Consider the following 14,712-nt stretch of genomic DNA (forward strand, 5'->3'; position numbering starts at 1 on the left):
TGAGGACCTTCATTATAACATGGTTTATGTTGTAATACCACACTCCCCTCACAATAAGGGCCTTCATTATAACATGGTTCATGTTGTAATACCACACTCCCCTCACAATAAGGGCCTTTGTTATAACATGGTTCACGTTGTAATACCACACTCCCCTCACAATAAGGGCCTTCATTATAACATGGTTTATGTTGTAATACCACACTCCACTCACAATAAGAGCCTTCATTATAACATGGTTCATGTTGTAATACCACACTCCCCTCACAATAAGGGCCTTTATTATAACATGGTTCATGTAATTCCACACTCCCCTCACAATAAGGGCCTTCATTATAACATGGTTCATGTTATAATACTGCACTCCCCTCATAATAAGGGCCTTCATTATAACATGGTTCATGTTGTAACACCACACTCCCCTCACAATAAGGTCCTTCATTATAACATGGTTCATGTTGCAATACCATACTCCCCTCACAATGAGGACCTTCCCCTCACAACAAAGGCCTTCATTATAACATGGTTTATGTTGTAATTCCACACTCCCCTCACAATAAGGGCCTTCATTATGACATGGTTCATATTGTAATACCAGACTCTCCTCACACTGAGGGCCTTCATTATAACATGGTTCATGTTGTAATTCTGTACTCCCCTCACAATAAGGGCCTTCATTATGACATGGTTCATGTTGTAATGCCATACTCCCCTCACAATGAGGGCCTTCATTATAACATAGTTGATGTTGTAATGCCACACTCCCCTCATGATGTGGACCTTCATTATAACATGGTTCATGTTGTAATGTCACACTCCCCTCACAATGGGGGCATTCATTATAACATGGTTCCAGTTGTAATGTCACACTCCCCGCACAATGAGGGCCTTCATTATAACATGGTTCATGTTGTAATGGCACACTCCCCTCACAATGAGGGCCTTCATTATAACATGGTTCTTGTTGTAATCCCACACTCCCCTCACAATGAGGGCCTTCATTATAACATGGTTTTAGTTGTAATGCCACACTCCCCTCACAATGAGGGTCTTCATTATCACTTGCTTCATGTTGTAAGGTGGGTATGGTCATGGATTCCATTTGTAGTAGTAACATTAACTCATTCATTGTATGATGTACTTCATTAACGGGCAGTCTCACTGTAAGACAGTATACTTTGTAGCTTTGTGAAGAGCATTATAAAGAGGGAGTCTGTCTATAACATTATCTACAGTCAAGGGCTACTGAAATGGGGTCTCTAGGGTATTGTTTACAGTTTAAGGGCTACTGACATGGTGAATTTGTAGGGTATAGCTTATAGTTTAAAGGCTACTGACTTTGCTCTTTCTAGGGTAAAGTTTAAGGGCTACTTAAAAGGGGTCTCTAGGGCATTTTTTAAACTTTAAGGGCTACTGACATAATGTCCCTTTAGGGTATTGTTTAGAATCAAGTTGCTAGTCACGTGATATCTCTATATAGCCTAGTTCACAGTTTAAACTTATAAACAGTTTCTCTTAATCCATCAGTTTGCTGAAGGTTTCATTTTAGGGATGCACACATTTTTATGTCTTGTTTAATAAGCTACAGATATGTTAAGTTAATCATATGTTTTTTGTTTTACTAGGCATTTGGGTTCGAGCCTTGTATGACTATCAGGGTAACACAGATGAAGAGTTGTCCTTCAGCGAAGGAAGTCTAATAAAACTACTTCGTAAAGATGAGAACGGAGTTGATGATGGATTCTGGGAAGGGGAGTTTAATGGCCATGTGGGGGTCTTCCCTTCTCTGGTGGTGGAAGAACTTGACAGTGGGAATACCTCTGAGGTATATTTATTTTTGTTTAGGAGGAATAGGAGAATGTGTTTGTCTGTACCATCTCATCATTTTTCATTTTTGGTCACAGAAATGCATTCTGATACTTTATTTATTGCTTTTATTCATCATTTGTTTTATTTTTGTATACCCACCATATGGCAAAGTATGTTTTAATAATGTCTGTTCATCTGTCTCTGTACCAGTTTGTTTCCACATAACATCAGCAGTTATAAACTTTATGGATGGCTTGCACTTGGGGTATGGAAGAACTTTATCAATTTTGGGATTACAAGGTCAGTGTAGAAAAATGGTTCAATAACTTAAGTCCTCCACCATCAACAAATACCAAGCTTTATAAATAACTTGCACATGGGGTAAGGAAGAACCCATATTGATTTCAGAGTCAAAAGGTAAAAGGTCAAAATCACAGTGACTGAAAGAACTTAAATGGTTTCAGCAAAATAACTCAAGTTTTTCATCTACAGCTATAAATCTTTGTAGATGGCTTGCACTTGAGATGAAAAAGAAGCCCTTGAATTTTCATTTATAAAAAAGTCAAAGGTCATAGTCACTGTAACTGAAGGAATAAAAATGTTTTTTACATAATAACATTGGGGCCCTTGAGTGTCTGAGTGGTCTAAAGTGCTCACCATTCCGGATCACTGCCATCTCACATCTGTCTGCATGGGTTCGAGTCTCAGGTTTGGCTAAGGTGGGTACATGAAAAAACTTGCCAGTAGCTTTTCTTGGAGTTGGTGGTTCTTCCGTGGGTTTTCCAGGGTTCTTCCTCATTCAGTTATTCTGGCTGCAATAGATAACCTATCTTATGCTAAAAATGGCATTAAACCTTACAACATCAGCAACATAATAATAAGATTAGTTCTATATCACATATCTAGACCATACTTTGCACATGGTTTGTACATGGGGTAGGTAAGAACCCTATCGATTTCGGGGTCCAAAGCTTAAAGGTCAGGATCACTGAGACTGAAAAAAGAAAAATTATTTTGTATACAAATATTTCATTATCAGTCTTGTACCAAAATGAAGCACAGATATGACTATGATTGGTAATCTTGATAGAAATGGGTTGCTGATTTCTAGCCAGAAATCCAGGTTGGCAGTGAAGAGAAACAAAAATCATGTTACCATGAAACTGAAAACAACACATTTCCACAGAGAAGCATGAAGCTTGCTCTTTCACCATGAACACACCAAGGAGAGGATGAAGGCTTACTTAAGATAAGATTCTTGAAGAAAGTTTCACCTTAAGGTTTATAAGGGAGTTTAGAGAATACCCAAACAACACATGACAGGTTCTGTCTAGGTATTAATGAGCCAGATATCAGTCTGATGAGATTAGAAATATGAAAGTGGAACACCTAAGACTAATATTAAATACAGAACAACTCTTTCCTTGAAAAGGAAGGAACATTTATAAGTAGGAATAGTTTAGCTTGGACTGGAGACTAGGCATTCCAGAAAGGTAAGCACTGCAACAGTAGCAGGTGACTCATGCATAATTTTAAATCCACTCAGTCCTCCTCCACTTAGTTTTTTGAAAATTCTTTAATTTCCACTATATCATGGTTTGGGTACATACTCAGTTCCAGCTATACATTGTTCAGTTCACAATATGGTTCACAATACGGTTCACAATATATTGTGTTTCAGTTCATGCAGTCAGTGATTATGGACCCCAGCCACCATGTTATAACAAATTAGAGTGATCTTTATAACTGCAGTTATAAAAACATTCTATTTTCTAAGTCCTAAAACTTCTCCAACCTAAATTGGCAAATTCATGAAGCCAAATGAACTTACGGTATGACCCAGCATGCATTGTTCATCATGTATTGTATATTGTGCTGAGTGTTTATCATTCTGGAGTCCATATTTCTGATCCAGTTTTGATCAAACTTGGACAGTGGGCTTATTGCATCATAAGCTCTGACAAGTTTTGATGAATGAGATCTACAATAATAATGAGGTGATTTGATTGGCTGACCAAGTTACCAGTCTGGATGGAGGCCTTATTTCCAATCCAGTTTTGTTCAGACTTCAAATATTTGCTCATATATAATTGCTTAACATGGCATCAAGTGTCCTTTTTTTCTTACATTTTCCCATATTTCTAGGGCAACAATCTATTTTCCTCAATTTCAGACATTATATTTTGTATTATTTGGAGGTCTGTGTATGCAAAAATAACAAACTGAAAAAAGTGCAAATATATTATGCATTATACATACTGGTGTCTGTTTTCAAAGTTAATAGTTCTGTTATCTTCAATTTGTGCTCACTTTTCAACATATATTTTATTTCTTTAGGTGTTGCACCCCTGCCACAACCCAGTCCCTTTAGAACTAATGTTGTTTGATATTTCATAAGATTAAAAATAATAATGCTTGGATATTAACTACCTGTAATAAATACCCATGATAATACACTCCCTTCATTTTAATGTTTCCCAGATAACTCATAAAAGCACTTAGATGGGGGGGTGGGGTAGCGGGGTGGATCTAATTTTTTCTTTTAAAAAATACCCACCCCCATTGGTAAATTTGACCTTGATATATTACTCATTTTAACGTCGAAAATGGCAGCTATCAGGATCATGAAATTCACATTTTATAATGATAAGTTTTATATTTTGATCAACTTTCTGTAAAGCAAAAGGGGCCCAGAGTAGTCTAAAGTACTCACCGTTATGGATCACTGCCATCTCACCTCTGTCTGCGTGGGTTCGAGTCTCGGATTTGGCCCATGCGGGTATGTGAGAAAGCTTTCCAATAGCTTCTCTTGGGCTGATGATTCCTTTTTTTGGGTTTTCCGGGTTCTCTCTCCACCATTTATACTGGCCGCTTTGTATAGCCTATCTTGTGCTGAAAAATAGTGTTACACCCTACAGCAACAACTGTAAAGCAAAATAAGTCTAATTACACTGAATAATAATAGGCAATATAACATCAATTAAAATGCTAGAAATGGTTACTGGTGGCAATAATACCAATTAAATAAAATCATGTTAAGTGAAATTTCATGTTTCAGTTTTGTCTTCAGATTTGGTTTTAGTGTAACAGTTGATTGTAGCATTAAAATATCAATTGACCATCACAATAATGCCCATAATATTTTTCTGGATAACCTAATTAAGTGCTGTGTTTTGATCTATGATTTTTTGAAGTGTTTGTTGTATTGTTACAATTGATTAAAAGTAGACCTGCTTTGTATCATCAAATTATGTTTTTAGTATCAGTCCAAGTAAAGGGGTAGATAAATGTTTAAAGGCATGCAAAGAGCACCTCTGGGGGAAATACTGACCATGGTCATATGTCAAGGCAACTCATTTCAATTAGGCATTAAAACACAATTTTAAATATTATGTAAATAACATAATTTAAAAAAATTAATCGGCGGTTTATCCTTCTCATTCTCAACTATGATAATGTATAGCAAGGGATCTAAGCAAAAGGTTTACTCGGTGCATGAAAGCTTTATTTCAGGGTTCATCATGGAGAATTCACTTCACAGTTTGTAATGAATTAAAAATTTCCAAATTGGCACTGAGTTTTTTTGCTAAAGGACAAGCAGAGATGTCAGTTGCTTGCAATGAAATCATTACATCAGTATTTGACTAATATAACAATAAAAGGTTGAGTTTCAACATTGTTGTTTCCCAGAATAAATGTCTACCATTTTTGAAAAAAATAATCTTTTGTTTGTAATCAACAATAACACTAAATGTATTCACATTCACACACAAAAACAATGACATTAAACACAGCATTTTCACTGGTACACATTTGACAAATGTTGGAGACTATTAAAGCAATGTTTTTAATGATTTTTCAGATATTTATTTATACAGAAAAGTGAATATCTTCATTAGAAAACGCTATTTATTGACAATTATTCCCAGTGCAATGATAAAATGAGTTTTCAAAACCATTTAACCCATCCCCACCACTCTTTTCTCTTACTATCGATTTCATTGCTTTATTAATTGTTAATAGGTGCCTTGGCTACTTTATATGATTTGAGAAATGCTCCATAACAGAATCAGAGATTTTAGCAAAACACCTACACCTACAGTATAATCTAGTCATTGAGAAATGAAAAGTTTATCTGATAGAAGATGAACTAAAAGAATGTGTCAAAGTTAAGTGAATTTTGGTACTACCTGATGGTAATGTTGATGAGGAGAGAAGTCAGTCAGTGTGGCAACAAAGGACAATATCAATTCAGAATCAAGAAAGACAGTGATGATTAGTGATCCTGAGTACAACCAGCCTGAGTTATTTATACATGACCCACAGTAACTACAGACAAAAGTTGCAGAGAGATACCAATGAAAGAAAACAAATATGAAAGTAGAAGAAAGCATAAAAAGGCTCCTTACTCTTTGACAAAGAAGAATATTGAGGAAAGAATAAGCAAAGACAAAATTGTTACAATTATAGGAATTGCTAAAACAAGGGAACATTAAGCTAGAACATGCAGTTGCAAAAGGATATATTAGAGGGAGAAGGCTTAGCACAAAGGAAGCATGAAGGAGCTCCACCAAAGTCTGAATGTTTAATAAAAGACATGGACCATGTAAGAGATAGTCAAAGAAATATTGACCAGCAAGAAAGATAGTTGTTGGAAAGAAAAGTGTTCAGGACAAGTGGTCATTCGGCAAACAGGTAACATGGAGCCTGCAGAGAAGCAAATCAAAACATTTTCTGGCTTTTATTTTAAACAGAGCATGGCATTGAATTGTATGCATTTGAGTTCAAAAGATTAAATTAAGCAAGTTCTTATGTGAGTTATGATAAGAATATAATATTGAGGATGTTGAAACCATAACATGTTTTGCTATAAAACAAAATCAGATATGACACCATTGTGGCATGGTCCTGAAATTGTAGTTTCACCAATTTCTAGAAGTACTGCAAAGAATAAACCATGAAGAATAAAGCCATGAGTTATTATTGAACCATGAAGAATAAAACCATGAGTTATTATTGAACCTTGAAGAATAAAGCCATGAGTTATTATTGAACCATGAAGAATAAAGCCATGAGTTATTATTGAACCATGAAGAATAAAGCCATGAGTTAATATTGAACCATGAAGAATAAAACCATGAGTTATTATTGAACCATGAAGAATAAAGCCATGAGTTATTATTGAACCATGAAGAATAAAGCCATGAGTTATTATTGAACCATGAAGAATAAAGCCATGAGTTATTATTGAACCATGAAGAATAAAGCCATGAGTTATTATTGAACCATGAAGAATAAAGCCATGAGTTATTATTGAACCATGAAGAATAAAGCCATGAGTTATTATTGAACCTTGAAGAATAAAGCCATGAGTTATTATTGAACCTTGAAGAATAAAGCCATGAGTTATTATTGAACCTTGAAGAATAAAGCCATGAGTTATTATTGAACCATGAAGAATAAAGCCATGAGTTATTATTGAACCATGAAGAATAAAGCCATGAGTTAATATTGAACCATGAAAAATAAAACCATGAGTTATTATTGAACCATGAAGAATAAAACCATGAGTTATTATTGAACCATGAAGAATAAAGCCATGAGTTATTATTGAACCATGAAGAATAAAGCCATGAGTTATTATTGAACCATGAAGAATAAAGCCATGAGTTATTATTGAACCATGAAGAATAAAGCCATGAGTTATTATTGAACCATGAAGAATAAAGCCATGAGTTATTATTGAACCATGAAGAATAAAGCCATGAGTTATTATTGAACCATGAAGAATAAAGCCATGAGTTATTATTGAACCATGAAGAATAAAGCCATGAGTTATTATTGAACCATGAAGAATAAAGCCATGAGTTATTATTGAACCATGAAGAATAAAGCCATGAGTTATTATTGAACCATGAAGAATAAAGCCATGAGTTAATATTGAACCATGAAGAATAAAGCCACGAGTTAATATTGAACCATGAAGAATAAAACCACGAGTTATTATTGAACCATGAAGAATAAAGCCATGAGTTATTATTGAACCATGAAGAATAAAGCCATGAGTTATTATTGAACCATGAAGAATAAAGCCATGAGTTATTATTGAACCATGAAGAATAAAGCCGTGAGTTATTATTGAACCATGAAGAATAAAGCCATGAGTTAAAATTGAACCATGAAGAATAAAGCCATGAGTATTTTTGTTTTTCTTCAGTGCATTCTGTGTACAATCGCTGTTTAACCTATAGCAAACATGTTTGCTCATTAAACTGACATACTGAAGCAAGCACAAAACTGTGCAGTTATTGTAAAAGATTCTCACCTAAATTTATAAATCAGTTTAAGTATAATGGTACCTGGAAACTTAAAGCTTCTAGCTTGAAGCCCTGGACAGGATTAAGGCCAGTGTTAAACCATTGTTTTAAAAAATAATAAAGTATTCTTATTCGTAGAAGACAAAATTCACTGCTTAATGACTTTGGGACGTACATGTGCATACATACTGAACCGTAAATGGGCTTCATCTTTCCTTAAGTAATTTTATGTTATTTTGTTTTACATTTAGTTCAGACACATAATAATCAATGGCAAAAGGATTAAATATTATACTTCTGTTTAAATATCTTTGATGGAATTATTATGGATACAATGAGGTTGGTCAATGAATTGTTGATGTTTTTACTATTCAATCGATGGACATGTACATGTATGTACCAAAGCATGTCTCTAAATAATCTAAAATATTAAATATGAAGTCTCCATGTTTTTGCTATTTCTCGTATAATATGCATTGATTTAAGGTGGTAATGACATGAACGAAGCACAATTAATGTGCCAGCTCGATTTACCCCCCTTCCCAGGGCATAAGTATTTATCATTTTCTTCAGTTAACTGACTTGTTTGACTTTAGCACGATATGGTAGCACAAAGACACTGTGTGGACCCAAAGCATTGTGTTATTGTGAGGTTTCACTGTAATTGCTGCCTGACTGTTGTAACAAGTATGTATTCAATGTGATCATAGTAACCTATAGTCACATTTTGATGATAATTAAATTTGTCTGAATACTGTAATTAATGTTTTTCCATTTTTAACATTTTGGGAAGAAGTGTTTTATTGGTTTTGAAATGTTTATAATACTAAATAAATTGATAGAGCTGATGAGTGGCTGAGGATGATAACCTGATTCTTCTCTTTTATTCTTTCTTTTATTCCTTCATTTGTCTATATTTTCAAACAGCATTCCTATATTTTGTCAATGAAAGACACTTGGTGTCCTGCATTAAGACCTAGGACAAGTTCAGTAATGGGCAAGACAGGTAGGACAAGCTCAGTAATGTGCAAGACAGGTAGGACAAGTTCAGTAATGGGCAAGACAGGTGTATATTAATGAGGGTATTTTGCAACTGTTTCACTGACCTTGTTACCACTCTGTATTTCTCATCAATAATGAGAAAATGTCATGCATATTAATGAGGTGATCTTGCATCAAATTGGCTGACTTTATTCACATTTCGGAGGTTATAGTTTTGAACTTGTTTATATCAAACTTGGAATATTTGCTTATACAGTGAAAAACCTCAAAAATAAAACCTACAGTATAATGAAATCCCTTCAAGTTGAAATTTCTGCTTGGTCCTGGAATTTCCTTCTTTAATAACATCGTTTTTTCCTAGTAAATCGAAACCCCTTCAAGCAGAAAACCAAAGCAAATTTTTAGTCCAAAATTTCATTTTTAACACTTTTGAAAAAACACTACAAAACTGAAACTCACTTCAAATGTGGGAATGTAATTTAGCTGCAGAATTTTATAAAATATTGGTGGTCCAGAAATGCGCTGTGGCCATATGTTACGTAAAACACGCTCTATACATTAATTGAGAATATTTACAATAAGTAATCGCTGTCATCACCTTTTATGTAAGTCAGAATGTCAAATGGGCATGCAAAGTAAAAACAATATTTGACACACTTACTAATACATATTAGGACCAACAATAGGCTAATTCAGAGGTTTTGCACTTTAAAAAAGGGCAGATTTTAATGTCAAATGTTAATAACTAAATGCTTGTAGATAAGCCAGTTAAGGAAGAGTATGTTCATTTGCTTATTATCTCATCATGATTACTGCAGTTCATTTGAATTTATTGAGCAATATAATTTTTTTTCAAATTTAATATATATACACTTAAACAATCAAGCTTATGGCCTTGCTTTTGATACTTTACCATTGGAGATAGAGTTCTAACGGTAATATTTACTTGATTGATTTTAAAGGTGACAAATCATTACATCTATATATTTAAGCAGCCATGACTTATTTGTCTTCACATGTCAAGATGCCAGAACAGCCAGTTAAGCTTTGTAGGACTGAAGTATCCTTAGGGGATAAAATTAGTGATCAAAGAGTGTAAATTTGTGCCAGAACATCCCTTTTAGAGGGTTGTTTTGCATCATTAAGACCTGAGACAAGTTTAATAATGGGCAAGACTTATGCATACTAATGAGATTTTCTTGCATTGATAGAGCTTATTATGAGTCTGGAGGCTGTATTTCTGATCCAATTTTGATCAGACATGAAAAATAGGCTTTTATCATAATCTTGAATTTGGATGAATTTGATAATGACTGAAATGTATGCATATTTATTAGTTTGCCATCATTACAGTGTATTTCTGATCCAGGTTTGATCCAGCTTGGAATATTTTCTTGTATCATTAGGATCTCAATTTTATGAGCGAGGTACATGCATATTAATGAGGTGATCTTGCATCAATAATGAGCAAGATACATACATATTAATGAGGTGATCCTTGCATCAATAATGAGCAAGATATATGCATATTAATGAGGTGATCTTGCATCAATAATGAGCAAGATATATGCATATTAATGAGGTGATCTTGCATCAATAATGAGCAAGATATATGCATATTAATGAGGTGATCTTCCATCAATAATGAGCAAGATATATGCATATTAATGAGGTGATCTTCCATCAATAATGAGCAAGATATATGCATATTAATGGGGTGATCTTGCATCAATAATGAGCAAGATATATGCATATTAATGAGGTGATCTTGCATCAATAATGTGCATGATATATGCATATTAATGAGGTGATCTTCCATCAATAATGAGCAAGATATATGCATATTAATGAGGTGATCTTGCATCAGATAGGCTGAAGTTAATATCACTCTGGAGGTTATATTTTTTCTCTGATTTTTATGAAACTTGGAATAGTTGCTTGTATCATTAACACCTCAGACAAGTTCAGTAATAAGAAGAGCCCTGCACAGATGCACATTATTGAGATTTTCTTGCATCAGATAGGCTGCACATGTCACCACTTTGGAGGCTGTATTTCTGGTCTGATGATGATAAAACTTGAAATAAGGGCTTATTTCATTAAGATCTTGGATGGGTTCTGTAACAAGTGAAAATCATGGATATTAATGATGTAATCTTCAGTCTGTTTGGCTGATTTTGTTACAACTGTGGAGGCTGTATTTCTAATCCAATTTTGATCAAACTTGGAGTGTTGCTTTTATTGTCAAGATGTTGAATAGTTTAAATAATGAGTGAGATCCTCATATTAATGCAGTGATCATACATTTGATTGGCTGAGCTTGTTAACACTCTGGAAGTTCTGTTTTGGATCTGATTTTGATCAGACTTCAAATATATATGGCTGATTGGCTTGTTACAAGACAAGGCTGTATTTCTGATTGGCTGATCTTGTTACCAGACTAAAGACTGTATTTCTGATTGGCTGATCTTGTTACCAGACTAAAGGCTGTGTTTCTGATTGGCTGATCTTGTTACCAGAATAAAAAGGCTGTATTTCTGATTGACTGATCTTGTTACCAGACTAAAGGGGGGCCCCGAGTGGCCAAGTGGTCTAAAGGGCTCTCCATTACGGGTCACTGCCATGTCACCTCTGTCTGCGTGGGTTCGAGTCCAGGATTCGGCCAATGTGGGTATGTGAGAAAGCTTGCCAGTAGCTTCTCATGGGTTGTTGGTTCTTCCCGGGGTTTTCCCGGGTTCTTCCTCCACCATTAATACTGGCCGCCATGCATAGCCTATCGTGTGCTGAAAAATGGCGTTAAACCCCACAACAACAACAACAACCAGACTAAAGGCTGTATTTCTGATTGGCTGATTTTGTTACCAGACCAAAGGCTGTATTTCTGATTGGCTGATCTTGTTACCAGATTAAAGGCTGTATTTCTGATTGGCTGATCTTATTACGAGACTAAAGGCTGTATTTCTGATTGGCTGATCTTGTTACCAGAATAAAAAGGCTGTATTTCTGATTGGCTGATCTTGTTACTAGACTAAAGGCTGTATTTCTGACTGGCTGATCTTGTTACCAGACTAAAAAGACAATATTTCTGATTGGCTGATTTTGTTACCAGACTAAAGGCTATATTTCTGATCCCATTTTGATCAAACTTGTGTTATGATACCATGGTCTTAAACTAAGTAACAGAAATGAGTTAAAACCAACAAGTTTTGTAAAATTCCAAATATAATTTATTTCCCTAAACTACTGGTACAAAGTGAAAAATTATAAATTACCTACATTACGGTGAATGAAATCCTTAATAGTCCTCAAGCTCTATCACAAATCCATGTATTGAATATACCAAATGAGTTTTAGTGGCATTCCGAGTGATGTTCAGTCTGTTGTGCTGATTTGCCAATCGTCTTGATGTATCACAATGTTATAAATGCCTTTAATTCACAGTAATTCCAAAACAGCTACTAAATCTTAAATTCTTGAACTTTTTGTAATTCCAATGAATAATTGAAGTAAATAAATCCTCTCAGCTGAAATGAACGCAACTATTTGACTCCTAAAACCGACATTTATGCTAGGAATAACTAATTTTCAATAAATCAACATTTATATAAAAACTAAGATATAATACAGAAATGGATGAGAGTAGAATGTTCATTCTAGATCAATCTAACATTAGCAGGTAGCCAATCAGGAATTAGGCTAGCCTGGTTTTTCAAGAAAACCCATGATCTGAACTCAGTTTTCATCAGCATGTTTACTTCTATCCTGAAACTATTTAATATGTTTACTAAAATGACCTCATCTTATATTATAAACCCACAACCATATTTACTAAATGAACCGTACAATCTATAATGATGAAAATTAGCACATGTAATCAAGATATACATACCACTTCCACTCATAAAGAAAAAGAAAGATGTATACAATAAAGCTTTATTTTATATATTAGTCAGACAAATAATTCATATTGCATGTTGTGAATGATACAACATATGTTCAAAATAAAGCAATATAGTACTTATTGAGATGTGAAAGTGCATCAACACTATTTGTGATTGATTAAAATCTGGATCAAATAGAACTGATAGACACAGTTAATTCAGAGATAGCCTTGACCTTAACTTAAACAGGTTTAACTTGACCTTGTCCCACATGACCAAAAAATGTAACACAAGCACAGCAAAACTAACCTTGCCCAATTAATATTCAAATCTGCATCACCAAGCTGATCAAAGAATTTCCAGGAGGTTTTGAAGTGATCTTTCCAGATGGATTATGATGTCATCAGTGTAAACATCAGAATTATCTAGACCAGATGTTGTCATGTTCATTAAACATTGGAAGATTGAAGGCGAACCTTTCATCCCAAATGGTATCACTTTCTATTGGTTTAGTCTGTCAGGAGTTATGATTGCTCTTTCCATGAGTGGAATTTGCCAGAATCCTTTCAAAACGTCAAACTTGTTGACATATTTTGCATTTCTAATTTTGTCAGTGCAGTCATCGAGTCTTGGTATTGGAAATTAATCGGTTTTGGTGACAATGTTCATTTTCCAATAATCGGTACACATATGGTAAGTATTACCTGTTTTCTTTCACAAGAATACATTTTGAACTCCAATTACATTTACTTGGTACTCTGAAACCAGTCTCCATGAAATATTAAATATCTTTTTCAAGGTTTACTGTTTCAGAGAATATTTCCTGTAAGTATGTTGTTGTACATGGACAGTGTCTCCAAAAACTAGTTCAAAAGGACTAAAACCTAAAGACTCTAGAACTGATTCCTAATAGTGAATAACAAATGATCACTCTCATCCCAATCTTTTCCTGTATCAAAGCAATATGACTGAAATGACTGAATCATGTTTTACAAAGTTTGTTGAGATCTTTCCAAAGCCCCTTGACTCTCCGGATGACAGGCAGAAGATTTTAACTGTTGGATGGCTAATTCAGGCATAACTTTCAGGACAATTCCAGATGTAAAATTTGACCCTTGATTAGACTGGACAGATTTGGGAAGGCAAAAACATGTACAACCCTTCTCCCAAACTTCACCAAAGACTCTGAGAAACTTCTGTCCCTTAATATTTTAATCGGGGATAGGAGGATTGGCTAAAAGTGACTGAGAATCTTTTGACATGAATGGTACATAATTCTCCATAATAAAATCAGACTGGGGTTTGTTTGATCCAACAAATGTATTGCTTTCAATACATGACCATGACCTTGACCTCTATGAAATAAGAGTATTTGGAATAGCTCAGTCTTTATTACGTAACTTATATTTCAGCCTGTAGCAATTAGAAGTAATATGCCCTTTCTTCTTACATTAAGTGCAGGTAGGAAGAGATAAGGATTTCTTTTCAGTCTTCTCAGAAGTTTGATTCCTAAAAGTTGTGCCATTTTGAGATTTGGAAGTCCTCTTGTAAGACTGAAATGGTTTTTTACCAAGAACCTGCTGAAAGATTTACTGACAAATGAAACTTTATGAGTCAAGGAATAATCATCAGTTCTGCTAGCAGCATTTTCTAAGTTCCAACTTTTTTCTCATCAGGGTAGGCCTTGACATCACTATGGACAC

General features: G+C 34.5%; 1 protein-coding gene across 1 annotated transcript in view; it reads left to right on the plus strand.

The window, feature by feature from the left end:
• Positions 1 to 14,712, plus strand: part of LOC149796828 (uncharacterized) — a 275,249-nt gene that overhangs the window by 227,314 nt on the left and 33,223 nt on the right. Inside the window, exon 35 of the mRNA XM_089960653.1 lies at positions 1,626 to 1,825. Coding sequence (XP_089816779.1) covers positions 1,626 to 1,825 — 200 coding nt within the window. The remainder of the gene's footprint in view (positions 1 to 1,625; positions 1,826 to 14,712) is intronic.

The sequence above is a fragment of the Sinohyriopsis cumingii genome, chromosome 6 (assembly GCF_028554795.1).
Source record: "Sinohyriopsis cumingii isolate HCF-2022 chromosome 6, ASM2855479v2, whole genome shotgun sequence".
Classification (NCBI taxonomy): domain Eukaryota; kingdom Metazoa; phylum Mollusca; class Bivalvia; order Unionida; family Unionidae; genus Sinohyriopsis; species Sinohyriopsis cumingii.